Below are 19,946 nucleotides of genomic sequence, written 5' to 3'. Positions count from 1 at the left end.
TGGAATCTTCAACAATTAAAAGGTGTTTTGAAAGGTATGGATTTCAGTCTGTCGAAGAGAATACATCAAAAGGAGATGACAGCAATGAGGACGATGGTGACGACAATGTACCCTTGTCCAAGTCAAAGGAATTGTTTGGGTTGCCATTACATCAAGTTGCCGACTGTGATAAACACATCAGAGCATGTGACGAGTCTGTTGTTGATTGAGCTAGACCTGCATCGGTTCTTTTGAAAGAAATGGATAGCAATGAATCAGGCCTAAGTGATGATAGTGACGAAAATGATGATGGAAGTGATGAAGGCAAGACTGAAAGTAGGAAACAAAAGGTGTGTTCAATAACCGAAGCGGTGAAGTATGTTAGTTACTTGAAAGAGCTTGCTCTATTTCATGGTAGGTGTAACATTCTAAGTGCTACCATGGATATAGAAGAACATGTGTCTTCGATGCAAGTGGACTGCACCGACCAGTGATCCATAACTGGTTATAAACAAAGGCCATGGTTTGTGCTATCCTGCCTGTGGGAAGCGCAAATAAAAGATCCCTTGCTGCCAATCGGAAGAGTAGCCCATGTAGTGGCGACAGCGGGTTTCCTCTCAAAATCTGTGTGGTCCTTAACCATATGTCTGACGCCATATAACCGTAATTAAAATGTGTTGAGTGCGTCATTAAATAAAACATTTCTTTCTTTCGATGCGAGTGGAATGCTATGGGAAGCAATCCAAAATTGGTGACTTCTTTGAAAAGTGAATATTCTTTTAAAAAAGTGAATAAACAAAATTGGAAGGAAGGAAGGAAATGTTTTATTGAACGATGTACTCAATACATTTTATTTATGGTTATATGGCGTCAGACATATGGTTAAGGACCACACAGATATTGAGAGGAAACCCGCTGTCGCCACTCCACGCTTTACCACTGGGCAATTGGTGTACTATAGTGACTAATGTAAAACGTTTTTTAATTTTGTTACAAATCTCGGTAAAACCTTTGGAAAGAGTTCCGATTGTCCGAGCATTTACAGAGCTCTAAGGAGAACTAACCCTAACCCTAAGTGCGGGAACACACCAAAATGGAAAACAATGTGTTGAAAAGTTTGATAACAACTTTAGAGTTATTCCCCTATTACTATCGACTAAAATTGGTAATTTCCACCACTGAACGTTCGACTGAATTCACACAAGTAATTGGTTTGATGATCTTCTAACTTGGAAATAGCATCCAAAACGCTTTACAACTTATATAATTAAATTTTCTTTGCGTCTATACACTTTATGGCAATCTGATTGGTCTAGAGGTGCTTACTTTTTTTCATTCATATCTCGATGAACTGAAAAAATTGAAGCCACGCCTACTACCCACCCCACAGACTCGTACTACTTTTGTGCAACAAGCCGGATTATTCAGGCAACCATATTTAAAAAATACACATGAAATCTACGAAAGCAATAGAAAAAATATGTATGATAAATTGATGGAAAATGCTATAATAGCAGAGTAGACATGTAGATCTAGCTATATGCATTGGTTTAAAAAAAAAAAAACCCTCTTCATTAATCATGACATGAGACTCGGTCGGTGGCCAAAGAAATCATGTAGAAAACTTCATGCCTTAACTTATTTGTAAGCGATGTTCTACAGCTGTTGGCGAAAATTAAACGGTTCTACCGACAGCATAAATGTTAGACACGTTCCCTTCATTCACTTTCATAAAATATAAACTAAACACAAATAGGACAATTCCTTCCAATATAACGAAATGATCCGTAAAAATGCACAGCAGCTAGATGAAATGGTGTCGCTTATCAAAATTACTTCATTTACAAAAAATCACCTGATTCAATTAATAGTGAATGAACGTTTGCATTCTTACGTGACATAAATATCAATGAAGTTTACACAAACAATCATACAGGCGTATTTAAAGCTAAACAAAATAAATTCAGTTATGTATTGTTAAAGTATGCATATAAATTTAATTATAAGATTTGACCGCAATTATTTTTTGGTTCATGCAAGTATGAACCGATAAAACAATGTGCACACAAAAAATAATTGCAGGCGGTCAATTCTTAAATAAAAATAAAGTATACATGCCTTGTGTATGCAATCAAAATGTTTAATCCTTGCAAACATGGTATATGAGATGGGATACAGTTTAAAATTGTCATATTCAAATTAAATTAGACGTTAACTTGGTTCCGGAATCTGCTCTTTGCAAATGAACGGGGGCATAAAGCAAGTTTATAATTTCAGAGTTCACTTGAACAAAGGATAAATCTTATGAACTGTATTTTTATAAAAGTTGCAAGATATTTTCGTTTAGATATAATAAACCTTGTAGCAGAACATACTTAATGTTTTTCAGTACTTCGCAAATGTAAATCTACGTTCATGTAAAATGAACAGGTACGGTGAAGTTAGATTTCATTAGCCCTATGTCATAATCATGACAAGTTAGATTTCATTAGCCATATGCCATAATTGTGTTGGTGTGATGCCCTCTAAGCAGACATGAATATGTTCATGTTCATATGTTCATTTTTTCTGCTTTATTAAGTTTTTAACAAATAAATTACGCTAAATAAATTAAAAATACAAGGTTGCACTTGCCCTGTGGCAAGTAATTTTTTTTTAATTTTTGAACCCCTGCAGGTCCCTTGGGTGGCTGTTATATACAGGTTTGATTGTATCCATGATGAATATTATGTTTTTAGTACTAAACATTTTGTAAAAATGACTAATAAATATTTTACCAAATCATCAAAGATGTCCCTCTGATGCACATGTATCGTGACCAGTGTCTCGTACTTGACTCTGTCAACCTTTGAGAGATCATGTGTAGTTTGTGAAATCAGAATATTTAGAAGACTCAAAAATGACTGGTTGGTTGTGGACATTATTTTCTTGTCAAATCTAGAAGATTTAAGTGCTTCTTCCGCATCACGAGTCCACAGCATCTGAATGCCAAGCAAACCAACCTACAAAATATAAATATGGCCCACATTAGTATAAATAAGGGGTGCCAACTTTAATGGCAACAGGAATTACAAGTTATTGCTATCAATGGAAAAGGGCTAAAATCAAAATACACTTTTGCAATAAAAAAAACAACCAACATTTTGTGAGGATTTTAAGTATGTCAAGAGGACTGTAAAGTAAAGTTTGTTTTGTTTAACGACACCACTAGACTACATTGATTTTTTTAATCACTGGCTATTGGCTATAAGAAAAATTTGGTAATTCTGATAGACTTAGAAGAGAAACCCGCTACATTTTTTCATTTAAGGAATTTTTATATGCATCATCCCAGACAGGATAGCACAAAACAAACTTTACTTTACTTTACTTTACAGTCCACTATGCTTATTTTGTTTATATTATGAGCAGAGGCAAATTTATTCCATGCTCCCCAAAAAGCAACAATTTAAAAATAATAATAATCCATACATTATTTTATATTCTAAGTTCTGGCTTACAAAGTGAATTTCAGGCCACAGCCTGAAAGCCACATTCTACTGTCTGGCCACCTCGCTACCCTCACCACCCACCCCTACTATATTTACCTGTGCAGGGTAGTTCTGCAAGAATTCCAGTAAAACAAACTCTGGAGCATTAACGGACATACTGCAATCCCTGATAACGGCATGCAATGACCTTTTCTGTTCTTTCAACAAGGCTCCAAGCCACACCTCAACATGTCCTTTAGCTACAACATTTTTTTCAAGCTACAAAAAAGAGAAAAGAATAGTCAGTTGTTTTTTACAGGGGAGAATGCCACCGGACCCTCCTAGAAACATTAAATTATTGTTGCAGTTAATATTCATGTCAGCTGATTGGAATAATGAGATAATACTAACAGGACATCAAGGTTTCACTCTCAATAACTGAATCTTTCAGTAATTTGTTTTTATTACAATCCTGACATGGTGCACCCTGGCAAAACCAAACTGTAATGATTGTAGTGGTTACATTGTATACATCTGAAATTAACAGTTAGCCTAAAGAGTGTTAGTGAACATGTATGACACCAATACAACTCAATAGTACTCTTTTATTTTTTATAAATACATGTTTGCATCAACCAAACATAACTGCAGTCAGTTCTTAAATACTAGTGATGGCACGATTAATTCGATTAAATATTCAATATTTGGTTCTTTTTTATTTATTCACAATACGTTCCACAAATACCCCAGCTATCCCACAAACAGTTTTATAACTATTTTAAGAGCAAGACACTTTTATTCGTAAAATAATTGTAAATAAATGCATCATAAAAAGAAACAAACTACATAAAACTACATGTAGGTCTTGACTACAAAACAAAAATACCTTTTAATTACCATGCCATGATAGTATTTAGGATCTGGGCTACTCAGACGTTTCCCTCAGGATTTCAGTTCAGAGGGTTGGAAAAATAGTTTGACCTGAACTCAGCATCTGATGGGTTGGGGTGGGGAAACAGACTTGTCAAACCTCCCAGATTCTGCAGGGTGTCGATCACCCAATATTTGATCAAATCTCCCAATAACCAGTGCAGAAAACAAATTGTCCCGGTAAATAACATTTTTGTAAGCATAAAAAAAATAATTCTCTTTCACTAAAATAACATAAGGGAAGTAACTCTGCCTTTTTTTTTTTTATCATGAGGTTAAAATCACATGTCACGGCAAGACAATGAAAAGACCAATTAGCTATGTAAACAATACTTGTATCAGTTAGTTTTGTATGTTAGTGCAGTAAAATGTTGGTAACAAGAGTACACTTCAAGGGATTATTTTGGTACAATTAATAAATGTTGTGTTTGACAGACAGTTACTCACGGAAATGGGTATAATTCCAGTATATTTCACATGATGTCAGTAATGAGGTTTTACTTATGATTAGTGGAAATACAATGTTTATTGCATTGTTATAATGATTTTAAATAAGTACCACCCCACTGTTCCTCATTATAGTAAAAACTTAATATTAATTTATAAGATTTATCTAAATTTGTCTTACCGTATATTGCCGTGTATTAGCCAACTCCTTGGATAAGCCAACCTCTTAGTTTGACCCTAAATATCCAGTACAAAATCATTGGCCTTGTGTATAAGCCGAAGTTATCTTTTGTTCAGCTGTATGTTGTATCGATTCAATAATACTGTCAACAAATAGACTTGTGCTTTTCTTGTTCATTATATTTGTTTTCCCTTTAATTATTACAAACATGGTAATCCCGATCGCAATCAATGCGGCAATGCTAACATCTACCAAGCCGTGAAAAATAATTTAGAACTGATAAAGCATAACAGAAAAATAAATAATTCAAGCTGTAACAACATATCACTGCACACAAGTACTTAATTTATTCACTGGACAGCAAAAGGTAAAATCATTGAGGCATGATTAATCCCACACCACACACACAGAAACAAAAGATCATGCGGTCCGTGACTGCAGCTGTTCACTGTATATGGTATGGTCATGTGACAATAGTGGGAGTAATTATCATCCTGAAATTTATGTTATGTTTTTTCAGTCGGTAATGTTAATAATGAGCTTAATTTATTTATGGCATTATACTTTACAGTTTAAAGAAGAAAAAATAGCGTTTTGTATCTTAAATTTGCTATATGAAAGACTGGTCCCAGCACAGGTCAAACAAAGATGGCGGACAGTTTGAAAGAATATGTTTTTACCATTGAAATGACAATAAAACAAGTAATTGTTATTATTATTATTCATCAAACTTATAATGCATTCAAGAACAAAAAACTGCATAATATTGCATGATGCTGTGCACAAATTATTGTTACATAATCAGTGAAAGGCTAAGGGTCTGATCAAAATTTATAAGTCACGGTCGGGAGTATTTTCGATCAGAATTTTATGCTCCAATTTGTTGCCTCCATGTATAAGCCGACTCTCTACTTTTGGAAAGTGTTTCTAGACTTCAAAAGTCGGCTAATACACAGCAATATATGGTAGGTAGTTATAGGTAACACAAAGCACAAATGATGATGTAACGTAACATGTGTGTAACATGTGTTTAACATAAGTGTAATACCATAAATGTACTAATTAATGTTTAAATTTCTTGTTCGTTGTCTAACATTTTTGGATAAAAGAGGTTTTTTTAAAAATATGTATTAAATCATAATAATTAAACTTTAGCACTATAGCGTTGTAACCGTCAAGACTCTCTCCCCTGCTAAATTCCATGCACATGCGCCTGATAATAATAATAATAATAATAATAATAAATGGCAAGTTCACGTTCCGACTGTTTATAATTTTATTTCAGCATATTCGCAGTTATTTTCGTCATGAAATAATATATTTTTAAAATTATTTTATTATATAGCCGGCCCTCATTTGCCAAGTCTTGGTGGTCGTTTATATAAAATTCTAAAATATATTATACGGTTGTCGTATATCACTACGAGTCTTGTTTTTGCCGTATTCTTATGACTTTTCACAAGAAGACTTCCAAATTTTAAAAATGAATTGTGTCATGGAATTCTCTCGATCGTAGTTCAATTAAAATGTTTTCGATCATACAATAACTTGGTTTCGTATTCCAAATGAATGTAATTACTATTTATAATCAATATTTAGAGAAATAAGGCCCACTAAATCCATGATTGTGCACCTTTAAACTAACTACTAATGAACATACTGCACTTATGACATATTCACCATGTTTTATTATTTATTATTACCCCAGCAGGCAACGGCAAGCCTGGAAATAAGTGTCCGGTCACAGTCATTGTCCGGTACGTATTTGTGATTTGTCACGATTTGACAGTCGCGTATTTAATATTAGCGGTCATCTTGTCCGGCACAAAAACTGCTATTTTTATTTTGTCTTAGCCGATTTCTCTATATTTTGAGAAAAAAAAGAGAGGCATATTTTGAATATTTTCCGACTAGTGTGCACGTGCACGAAGCTTACATTAGTTTTTATGGTAACTAAATACAAACGAGAAGGCATTTACGTTTTCCACGAGAAAAAACAACACACAAATTGTTTTTGTCTATTAATAGACACGCCTAATGACCTCACCTCGGCGAATCATTGGTTCAATGGTTGACACAAACGGCGTGATAATTATAAGCGTCTTTTAGCACTAAAGTTTACCTTTAAAATTAACTGACAATTAATTGATTCCGATTATAATTATTTAATGGAATGTTATTGTACCTCTAAAACGGAACGGTCACACATCGGTCATTATTAATATTATTTTTGGGGGAAGAGACACCTCAACCGATTACTACAGCTGGTGTCTATTAATAGAGCGGGGCCGCGTTGCACACACCAAAAAACCCACTGTGAACGCTACGCATTTCTGCTCAACTATGCACAACGAATAGATCTGCACGCAAACATATTTAAATACAAGGAAGAAAACACCCAAACGTACTACTAAAAAATTTATAACTTTTATTTCCTTGACGAATTGGCAGAAATCGCGTCTCGCGAAATATGTCTGCTGCACTTACGCTGCTTATACGGAACGCGGGTCCGATCAGAAAATCATTAATCGGCAAATGTGTTCCGAGTGACCCTAATAGCCGACAGCACGAAATTTTTGCCCCCCCCCCCCCCCCCCCCGAGCGAAGTTAATTATGTCAGTAAATAACATAAAATAACAAATCAACAGAACACGTCTTATACTTTATACGGGTCAATATATATTTAAAAATAATAACAATAAAACGTGAAACCGAGAATATAGTGACGTCATCGCCCGTGCATGCACAACGGATATCACGTGGTGTCCGTAAAGGTAAAGAATTTAGAATGTCGAAAAAGATAACATCTTTTTTTGATAAAACTACAAGTGTAGCAAGTACAAGTAGTAGTACGTGTGATACTAATGTCGGTAGCGAAACATCAGATTCATCCCCACAAATTACCAGCATTACAAAGAAGCAGGTTAGAACTCTACGATCAACAACGTTGCAAAAATGGATAAATGACGACTTGGTAAAAACTAATGCATCCGTTTGGTTTAAAACACGAAACAAATTCTAAAGGTGAGGTGACCGTAATGAGGTGTGTCGTCTGCACACAGTTTGAGAAAGAGATACGGTGTAGTAGAGATTTCACTGACGTTTGGATAAGAGGGTCTACAAACATGCGCTTATCAAATGCTAGAGACCATTCTTCAACAAACTACCATAAACATGCATACAAACTTTACGTCAAGGACATGAACGCTAGGGGTGAATGTGTTGAACATCTTCACAATGTATTTGAACCAGACCCCCAACAACAAACGCTTGGTGACAGCTTTTGTAGTATGACTAAAGTACAAGAACTTCAACAAATAAAAAAATTTGAAATAGCATATTTTATTGCCAAAAAAGAGCTCCCATTCTCTGTGTATGAAGATTTGATTAAACTGGAAACTTACCATGGTGTAGATATAGGTGATCAAGCTTACACTAACCGTAAACAATGTGCAGAATTTGTGGACATTCATGGACAGTTTATAGCATCAAAGCTGCATGATGATCTTTCAAAAGCCAAATTCTATAGTGTTTTAACAGATGGGAGCACAGACAAGTCTGTTACAGAAAAGGAAGTTGTATATGTACTGTATTTTGATCCTTATTCTAAAAATGATGAAATTGAAGTGAAGCTTTCATTTCTTTACCTAAAAGATGTCAAAAAGGGAGATGCACCTGGAATACTTGGTGCAATTGAGGAGAGTTTTCACTCACTGGGTATCATGCCAAGTGAACTTTATTCAAAGCTTATTGGTTTTGGTGCTGATGGTGCATCAGTCAACAGTGGTAATAAAAGTGGAGTAAAAGCACTTCTGGAACAAAAAGCACCATGGCTAATATATACATGGTGTGTGGCTCACAAATTAGAATTGGCCCTGAAAGATGCCTTAAATACTACCGTATTTCAAAAGGTGGACAATATGCTGCTGAGGTTGTATTACCTTTACCATAAATCTCCCAAAAAACTACAGGAACTGAAAACTTTGCACAATTTAGTCAAAGATACATTTGAATTTGAAGAGGGCTCTCTGAAACCAAAACGTGCTTGTGGTACAAGGTGGATTTCTTTCAAGTTGTCCTGGATAAATATGGTGTTTACATGCAACATCTACAGCACTTAGCTGGTGACAAAAAATGTAAAGATCATAAAAAGATATGTGGTTATCTGTGTGAGTGGAATTCTAGTCGCATGCTTTTGTATGTTGCATTCTTTATTGATGTCCTGAACCCAGCAGCTATATTGTCCAAAGCATTTCAAGAAGATGTTATTGACAGTGTTGGAGTTCTACATAATATCAAGTGTTCTGAAGAATCTCTTGATCAATTGTTAACTAGGTCTTTTGAGGATCTTCCTGCTGTTAAATTTCTGTTTGGAAAGTTACAAAAGACTGATTTAGTGTACACTTATCAGGGGATAGAATTCACTAAAACAAGTTTTCTGAAGGCCACTGAAGATGTAAAATCAGCAAAGAATACCATTATAAATGCTGTACACTGTGCCATGGATTCCAGACTAAAGGGTGCCAGCAGTATACAGCTGAATAATGTTGCCACTATATTAAACACTGAACACTGGAAATCAAATGTTGATGTGGCAGGTGTAGACTTTACGGATGTCAATGTTACTGAACTGATAGAGAACTTTCAGCCTGTATTGCTGAAACAAGGATTTTCTCCAGATGCCTCTCCTCAAAATATTCTAGAGGAATGGCACGACATGGTCAGGTACACACTGGACTTTTTACAGCCACATAAAAGTTGTTACAAAAAAACCTGGAAAATTTTGTTTACCTGCTCTAAGTCCACTAAGTGGAAGAATATACTGACTTTCATTGAACTTTTGTTTTCTGTACCAGTTTGTAATGCAAAACTTGAGAGAATGTTTTCTCGCTTAAAAAGAACAAAGAGTCATAGCAGGTGTTCTTTAGGTGAGGACAGGTTAACAAATATCCTACGAATTGTTGAGGAAGGTCCCCCACTGGGATCATTTGATGTAAGCCCTGTAGTTCATCTGTGGAACCAGGTGAAAAAGGAGGAGACCAAATCAGAAGAAAAGGCAAATGTACAAAAAGAGACCCCCAAAAGTAAAATACCAGAAACTAGAAACTGAAAGAAAGGAGATTAGTGGATCTGATTCGGAGTCTGGTGACACAAGTGAAAGTTTTAGTGATAATGAAAATGTATTCTGTTTATCTGACAGTAGTGACAGTTCAACATTTGAAGGTTTCCTGCCTACGGATATATAACATGAACGATATCATAAACTAGAAACTAGAAACCGAAATCAGATACAAGTCAAAGTTATGCTGACAACATTGTTTCTTATCTGATTCTGACAACAGTGGCTGCTTAAGATTTGAAGGTTTCTTACCAAAGTGATATTGGCAGTTGTTGATCTGAATACAATAACAATGACCATATAAGTAATTTATCAGTCATACTATAATTTCATGCATTTATTAATATTACAGGATTAATAAAAGATAAATAACATTCTAAAATTTGTAATAATTGCTTTCGATATTTACACACTGGCATGCAATTTGGTGACAGGTACATTTTAATTTGTGACAGGCACAAACTGACTGATATAGGACAGCTTGACAGGCACGGTCCAAATAATTATTTCCAGGCCTGCAACGGGGAAAATAAAAATCATAATTTCTCACTGAGAAATTATCATGCATTGGTCTAACGAACAATACTATTGGATGATTTGACGCTTACAAACCAATGGCCTGGTCGGTACTAAATATGACGCCATCACGACTTGGCAAACACACATAATGACGTCATGTAGTTGAGTTTGCATTTACGGCTGTCTGTTTTTGGTGTTAAATTTATAACAAAATGTCATTTTAATGCAATTCATTATAGATTTTGTACCATAATAAAGAGAACTTTTGTTTTTGAAACTTATCTATGAACATGATTAAATTACAAAGTTATAGCAATACTCAGAACAGTGCGTAAAGTGGTTTATATCGTTTCTATACATGTACATGCATGTGTGTCCAAAATAAAGGCTTTTAAAGAAAAAAAATAGCTGAGGTAATAAATAGAATAACAAACTCGGTACCAGTCATTATCAAATTAACGTCCCTTGTGAAATAATTTTAATTTGTCACTAGCTAAAGTTCATGACAATTGAAAATTATTTCACCCGGGACATAAATTTGATAATAACTGGTAACTCGTTTATTATCCTCTATTTATTCTAATAATATGAGATACAAGGAACGTACGCTCAGAGGTTACACCCTGTCACACTAGGAAAATGATAGCCGATTATACTTAACATACCATTATCTTTTCTCCCTCTTTGGAAACAACAGAACGAATCCTGTCATATTCTTTTGCATGGAATTCCACCCTATGGACATTCTCAAAGATGCTGAGTAGATGTGGCTGCACAGAACATGAACATTTAGTTAGTCATTCAAATAGAGACAGGCTTGAAACATGTTGATATTTATCAAGACATTTCTTCTTAAATACTATATTAAAACCACAAACATTCAGTTAGTCATTCATATACAGACAGGCTTGAAACATGTTGATATTTTTCAGACATTTCTTCTTACATACTATATCAAAACAACGAACATTCAGTTAGTCATTCAAATACAGACAGGCTTGATACCTGTTGATATTTATCAGACATTTCTTCTTACATACTATATTAAAACAACGAACATTCAGTTAGTCATTCAAATACAGACAGGCTTGATACCCGTTGATATTTATCAGATGTCTTCTTAAATACTAGTAAAACTCATCATGCAGTAAATGACATAAATGAGGAAGTATTGGTGAATGGCCATCCTCAATATATTTTGAAGAATTGGACAGAAAGAAAGATATGTTTTATTTAATGACACAACACATTTTATTTACAGTTATATGGCATTAGACATATGGTTAAGGACCACACAGATATTGAGAGGGGAAACCCGCTGTCGCCACTTCATGAGCTACTCTTTCTGATTAGCAGCAAGGGATCTTTTATATGCACCATCCTACAGACAGGGTAGTACATACCACGGCCTTTGATATACCAGTCGTGATGCACTGGCTGGAACGAGAAATAGCCCAATGGGCCCACCGACAGGGATCGATCACACACCGACCGCACATCGAGCGAGTGCTGTACCACTGGGCTACGTCCACCTTGAAGAATTGGTGTTGTAATACAATTAATGTGGAAGTGAAATGGTAATTTGACTTGGACTTGAATTTAAGAATTTGGAATATGATTCCTATCCTTTCTACTAGTAATAGTGTAAGATCTATTGCTAATGTCATTACCCAATTTACTAGACTGATCATGAAGACAAATATTGGGTCATGTTTCATGTTTAAGGTCCAAATTTCTAAGTCAAAAACTCCCATTGATAATGTAATATTGCCCATGTTAACTTAATTTGGGGTCAAAGAAAGATAACAACATTCACTTTTTTGCAACTTCAAATGAAAACATCCAATTTTTAAGTCCAAGTAATTAACATAAGTTAAATCTTCTAGATGTGCAGTTGACAGCCATTCCCGTTATGAACATGATGAAAAAACAAGCAAACACAATTACTGTGTACAGAAAGCATGATATTAATATTGAAAATAACATCAGGTAACCTATACCCAGGTTTCTATACTTAATCCATGAATAGATTAATTAGTCATGGTTTTCCCATGATATGACCAATCACTTTTGGATTAATAATGTTTGATCTCTGATTATGTCAAAAAACTTAAGTTTGTTTAACAACACCATTAAAGCACATTGGATGTCAAACATTTGGTAATTTTGACATACAGTCTTACAGAGGAAACCCACTACATTTTTCCATTAGTAGCAAAGGATCTTTTATATGCACCATCACACAGAGGATAGCACATTCCACTGCCTTTGGTATACCAGTCATGGTGCACTGGCTGGAACGATAAATAGCCAAATGAGCCCACCCACAGTGGATCGATCGACTGCACATCAGGCAAGCGCATTACCATTGGGCTACATCGCACACCCAGTCAGGTCAGTCACTACTTATTAGTCAACTAGCTGCATATTTGTTAATAGTGACATGATCATTGCTCATTTAATATATGCATCACAGGTATAGCCATCACTGATCAACTAATATGTTAGTGTCATTAAACAAACAACCCTTTTCTTTCTTTATATACTGCACAAAGTTAACTTAATGAAATATTTGAAATATATAGTATGTTAAGCTGTGAGTAAAAGTCCACCTGAATTGTGTGTGAATCACTAGCTTGTCCAAGAATTTCAAGCAGTGCAGGATCAGATATGAAGAAAAATCTGGGGAAAACGAGACGCTTCTTTTCAAGATACCTGAAAAACAAAATGTTTTCCATTAATATATATGTTTATAAAAAATCTTTCCTCCCATTCATGATTGTATGCCAGGGCTGCTTACCCCGAGTAAATTTTTACTGTAAGATAGTTGATATTTTCCTGTATTTTGCCCCAAAATTCTGTATTCCTGTAATTATTGAATAAAAGTTTCTGTACAATCTGTAGTAAGTTTTGTACAAAGTCAAAGCTGAAGTGATGCTATCACTTAATTTCCCATTACTGGGATTTATTGACAACATTCTCTCAAAACCACAGAGGAGGGAATAAAAAAACCTAAAAATTACAAAACTTATTAATTATTTATTGATATACCTACATGTGAATTATTTAAACCATATGTTTTTGTAACTGTTTCATGCATTCATTCTGACATCAAATGTATCCATTTTTATTCAGTAAAAATAGTAATATGAACCCAAGTACTGAAGGTGAGATATCTCAACTAAGTTCATAATTTAAAAAAAGTATAGAATTAATTTAACTCGATTATAAATAGAACCTTTTTTGTACTATTTATACCATCTGATATTTTAGATATTAATAATATTTTTTTTATTAATAAAGATTACAATACACATTGTTTTCTCACCCAAAAAACCCAAACAAACAATACTAATAAAAAAAAAATAATAATAAAAAAATAAAAATAAAAAAAAGGAAATTGTTCTTGGCACTTTAATTTAAATGGAGTTCATATTTAAGGTCAAGGTTAATAATTAACATTTATGTTTTACATGCATCAAGCGAGTTCAGTAAAGTAAATAATGTTGCTACTTAGCTTTGTTCAAAACATAAAAGTTATGCGGATTCTTTGTACTTCGAAAATAATTAAAGCTTGTGGTATTTTAATTAGTCACCTAATATCGTATATATCGTTTTTCATGGAAAATTAAAATTTATCTAAATATATATATATATATATATATATATATATATATACATGTATATATTTTTGCTACTTAAATTTTAAAACTTATGATTAGTTTTAAAATATATGTAGTAAAAAATGTATTCAAACAGATTTTCATTTTCCATGACCAATATCAAAATTTCATGACTTTCCAGGCCTGAAAAATGACATTTACAAATTTCATGACTTTCCGGGATTTCCATCACCCGTACGAACCCTGTCCAGGAACTAATTTGTACAACACGTGTTGAGATCAGAGTGCGGGGACAGAATAAAGCTGGGTTTATACTTTTGACACCATCGCCCGCCGTAATTAGCTAGCATACGCTAAACCGGTTGGCAGCATCAGCTGGCGACTACCGGCAGTCACATGACCGCGTGTTTAGCGTCATTGTCCCAAGTGTAAATCAACGCTCGCAGGCACTGACCTATTTTCAAGGCTCCACAGAGATATTTCAATTTTATCAGATGTTAAGATGGCTGACATAAATGCTAATGCAGCAGTTATAATTGAAAGTAAAGTTTCTTTTTATTTAATGATGCCACAATAGCACATTAACTGTTTAATCATCGGCTATTGGACGTCAAAAACATAATGGTCATTTTGACAGTTTCAGGGGAAACCCGCTACATTTTTCCATTAGTAGCAAGGGATATTTTATATGCATCAGACAGGATTAAACATACCATGACCTTTGTCCAGTTGTGAAGCAATGGTTGGGATGGGGGAAAACCCAATCAGAGAATCAGTAAACCGAGTAGGCCTAAATGAGTAAAACTCCCTATTATGTGTGTTGTGGAATGATGTGGCTACATCTGATTGGCTGAATTGTTGGCGTTTGCAAGCGCACATCTTGAAAGTTCAACACGGTCTCTGAAACTTTTGATGTCGACTTGTGCCGTTTTACAGCGAGTGCTCGCTGATGTTTAAAGTATAAACCTATGTCACCGGCTGCGGTCGTATGCTAGCGTATTACGGCGGGTGATGGTGTCAAAAGTATAAACCCAGCTTAAGCCGGAGCAGCAACTGCAATCATTTTCAGGCATGAATACAGGTGCAGAAATATACTGATAACAATAAACTGTAATCACCAGTCGACAATTACGAGACTTCCATGCTCTCGTTCACTCATACCACGTGATCGACAAATGACATCGATGGAGAATTTATTATACCCCCACCCCACCCAAGTTTACGACATCAATATAATCACACACTAATTAAGTAGGCCTACTGAATAGACTTAACGACCATGAAGGCGTGAAACACTCGTAATTCCTGAAGACTGGTTTTAAGCATACATGTAGCATTGATAAGGAACACTGACCAGTCTTGTTGGATTAATTTTTCATGGGGTCGTAAATTTTGTGCTAAATATTTATTTTGCTCGAAAATAAATGATTTTACAGTAGAATAGACTGCTTCGTGTACATTGTACTATCAACAGATGTCACTTCATGTACAGCAAGTTGCAAATTCGATTGATTATGCCGGCTGCAGGTATGCGTAACTGGGGTTGGCTGCATGTGTTCCACGGGGCGATTTTGAATGGAGGGCATGTTTAAGCAATGACAATGAAAAAAGTACAAGAATGAGAAAGTATGTGAATGAAAGCTTTGTTTGACTATAATTTGCACATTAAAATACTTTTTTAAATATATTAAGAACCCGTATTTTTGCATTGATGGTACCTGTACAATCGGCCGTAAAATCTGTACGCCGTACAAGTCGGCCCTTTAACCGTACAAAATACGGTCAATCCGTACAAGTACGCAGCCCTGGTATGCAGTGGATTCTGTGTAGCATCTCAACAGTATAGCATCTTTTGACAATACACCATTTTAGATGTCAGCTATATGTTAAAGTAAACAGTGTTCAAAAATTAGATAGTATAATAAAATGTTTTTGTGCAAAATTTCAATGTTCTGAGTTGCATACACTTTTGGCTACTCAATTTTAAAAAGTGGGATGGGTTTTTTTTATTGAATCAAAATAATGATGCCTAGAACAAACATTTACCCTGTGAGTGACTTCTGGCAAAGCTCCAGCTGCTCCAGTAGGTGTGGCAGCAGTTGACCAAGAGTTTCATCGCCCACACAGCACTGTATAACGTTGATAATCTCGTGAGCTCGTACCATGATCTTGCACCAGGATTTGTCAATGTTATTAAACCGTTTTGCCTCCTGAAAACAACAAAGTGATTGGTGAATGCCACTGCCCTGCTCAGTGCTGAATTTCTAGGCTTAATAAGTTTGTAAATTATGAACAATAAAGTATTGCTGACAATATGTCCTCTTTACATTTGAGTTCAATGGTACAATTTGGTTTCTGATTAACAGATTAAACAAACTCCCTGTTTAGTATTAGTGACCTAGACCTACTGAACTGAAATGCAAACTTAGAAAAAGGTAATTTATCAAAATCGAAAACAGAAAAATCTCCCATGTTTGATGGGATCGGTAGGGGTAGAAACAAATGCAATGTAGAAAACTTAAAGGTATTTTCTCCTTTATAAATAATACTTAAATACCTCAAACCACAATGCAGTTTCCCCCTTACAATCTCAAAATTTAACAAAAGGTTAATTTTTTGTAATCTTCTACTGTATACAAGCTTCCAGTCGTGACTAGTAGTTCCCTAATTCTGTCCTCTTGAATCTACGGCGAGATGTCAGGACGAGGGTTATAAAAAGAAAAATTGCATATGATAACTAAACTTGGTTCACTAACCTGTGGCAGCTGCTTGGCAATGTCTCCTGCAACGAAGACGGCCTCGAGATAAACCCACATGTTCTGAACAACCAGCCAGTTCTCCAAAATGTCATTTGTGTTCGACAGATTAGCAACCCATAGCTGGATGTTCTTCTTGAATGGAGTATTGTATCTGAAAAATTATATAAAATATATATTTCAAAAATATTTACAGCATTTAAAATGTAAATTATAACCACTTTTAAAAGAAGAAGTTATTTTTGTTAACAAGTAATTTATTTCAGGGTAGGTAAGCTTTGGGGTATTTCTATCTATAAAATTTATTCAGGGCTCGCGCCAAATTAGCCATTGGCTAATTTTGACAAAAAATGGCTAATAAAATTTGCAAGTGGCTAAAATTTTGGCTAAGCCATTTTCTGTCTTCTGATGTGAACAAACGGTTACATAATCTATCCAACACCTCAAACATAATAATACTACCAAATATTCAATTAGTATAATAGCGATCTCGCGACGGTAACGAGAAACGGTGTCATGCAGAATACATCGTAGGCCTTATAATGTTTGCTTATTTTAATAATCACGGTTATTAATTTTAACGGCATGCATTCAACATGTATGACAGCAATGTCTGGAAGATCTGTAACTTGTTATTTTTACTTTGTAAAATCTTTGAACCAAAGTAATAAAAACAGACCGACAATGCTTGTCAATTTGAATACACATGCCAGTTCAGGGCCAAAAGACATGTAGGCCATCTCAAGGTCCGTGTTCAGCCAGACCGAGTGAAAACAAAACGTTCGTTAGACTGGTTTGTGCGCTTCACGTTAAACCAAATGGACACGACGAACACCAATCAAATAGTTCACGAACGTTAGGAAGAATGTTTGTTGGCTGAACTGAGGACAGCTCTCGGTGCGAATATACGCCACGCTTCAGTCAGCTGACACCCGCGTGTCAAGAGATATCGTTGCAGACATTAAACAATACGATTACGCAAAAGTAAATCTTGATGTAAATTTGTAGAAAAACAAGTCATTCGCATCAATGAATACCTAACTGCAGTTTTTGTTTATTCCTTTGTCTTTGTTAATTTCGTACCCATGGTCGAGAGCACGCATGCAGATCGCGATCGCCAGAAATTAACATGCAGTATTTAAATTATACAAATTGCAGTTAATTATACTGAATAAAATTAGTTTACAATAATCATATTCGTTAGATAATTTTAGATATAAATTTGTAAGACTGTGAAGTGACATTTAATAAGTTAGCTGGATTTTAAAAAGACCGTAAATATTAATTTTATTAAAGGATTTTTTTTTTTTTTTCTTTTTTTTAATAAATAAATATACTATATATACTGTGGTGAAGTCGGCATTCTTAGCCGAGGTATTTTGTAAGCAGAAATCACAACAAGCATTTAACACGACGCTGAAATCAACAGCAACAACATGACACAAATTATGAAATCGTTTGGGCTGGGGAATTGATGGATCACTTTATATAAAAAAAAAAAAAAAAAAAAAAAAAAAAAAAAAGGTATTCAAACTAACATAAAGATTGCTATTTAAAGAAATAATGAGTTCTATATATAAAAAAAAAGATCTCAACTTTTTATTTGGGAAAAAAGGAAGAAAAAAAAACAACACCATCCATAAACATCCACCCACCCCCATATTTCTGTATGTTTGTTAATTTAATGTCATAGGCCTTAGAAGGCCTTATGGGGTACTGGCTTCAAACTCTGAAGATATTGCTTAACCCCATCCCAACCCCACCCCCGCTGAAAAAACTCGAAGTAATATATTAACTGCCCCTACCCCCATTGAGGTTTTGTTATTCCTATTTATTAGTTTGTACACAATTGGCTGAAAAAGATACATTTTCATATTCATATATAAATACTCTATACAGTACTGTGTAAAACAAATTTGGCTAAAGCATTTTCAATATGGCTAATAAAAATTCCATTTGGCTAATATTTTGGCTACAGGTATTTTTGACCCAGGGTGAGCCCTGTTATTCATTCATTTCAACTTATTTTCATGCTTATATCCAATTAAGGTTCAAGCATGCTGTCCTGGGCACAAAGCTCAGCTATCTGGGCTGTCTGTCCAGGACAGTGGATTAGTTGTTAGTTAGTTAGTTGTTAGTGTCTATAAAATGTGGAGTTGGCAGGAAACATGACATTTGGTGTGTTTAGCCTAATAATATTTTGTCTAGCTAGGCCACTAACCAGACGATTTTCAATGGTATGTGACCTGCGTTAAACGACTACTTGTGCTAAGTGTTCACAGTAAAATGTTACTGTTCTATAAAAAGGTTATTTTAAACAGTAAAATCAATATGGGTCACATTTGTCAAACAGCTGAGCTCTAAAAGTCCTATTGTGCATGCCATCACTACCAAGTGTGGTGCGATAATCATGTAGGATATTGTTGTGATGTGGGTATATATCTGAATTTCACAGCAGTTTACTTTAACAATATAGAGTAACGTACTCTTATAACGAACCAGAAGGGACCATGATAGTTCGTTATAGGTGGTTCACTGTACACAACTGCACAGGTTGGTCATTAATATATCTATAGGGAGAAAAAACAGGACTTTACGATCAGTTCATTCTTTGCAGTAGTTCGTTCTAAGCATGTTCGTTTAAGTGTACATTACTGTAGATAAAAAAAATAGTCTTTAAAACCTGTTGCTCATCAGAGAGCTCAAGATCATCAAACTATCCTCCAGCATGGAAACAATTTCTGCCGTCTCAATCCCTCTTAAGAGAAGTTCTCCACGAGATTTGAAGGTAGAGAAGCTAAGATTTCGGTTATTCCAGTCAGAAATGACACTCTTCAATTTGGATTCTATATCTTTTTCTTTAACAGCAGCAATGCACACATCCTAATATAACATAAATAACAAAACAATTAACATGTTTCT

General features: G+C 34.9%; 1 protein-coding gene across 1 annotated transcript in view; it reads right to left on the bottom strand.

The window, feature by feature from the left end:
• Positions 1-19,946, bottom strand: part of LOC121386244 (dynein heavy chain 8, axonemal-like) — a 240,158-nt gene that overhangs the window by 96,260 nt on the left and 123,952 nt on the right. The window contains exons 31-37 of the mRNA XM_041517077.1: positions 19,708-19,907; positions 17,025-17,178; positions 16,315-16,478; positions 13,258-13,360; positions 11,311-11,415; positions 3,567-3,728; positions 2,757-2,981 (exon numbers count right to left, since the gene is read on the bottom strand). Coding sequence (XP_041373011.1) covers positions 2,757-2,981; positions 3,567-3,728; positions 11,311-11,415; positions 13,258-13,360; positions 16,315-16,478; positions 17,025-17,178; positions 19,708-19,907 — 1,113 coding nt within the window. The remainder of the gene's footprint in view (positions 1-2,756; positions 2,982-3,566; positions 3,729-11,310; positions 11,416-13,257; positions 13,361-16,314; positions 16,479-17,024; positions 17,179-19,707; positions 19,908-19,946) is intronic.

Source organism: Gigantopelta aegis, chromosome 12 (assembly GCF_016097555.1).
Source record: "Gigantopelta aegis isolate Gae_Host chromosome 12, Gae_host_genome, whole genome shotgun sequence".
Taxonomy (NCBI): domain Eukaryota; kingdom Metazoa; phylum Mollusca; class Gastropoda; order Neomphalida; family Peltospiridae; genus Gigantopelta; species Gigantopelta aegis.
The sequence above is the reverse complement of the archived record's forward strand: the minus strand, read 5'-3'. Positions and strand labels throughout refer to the sequence as shown.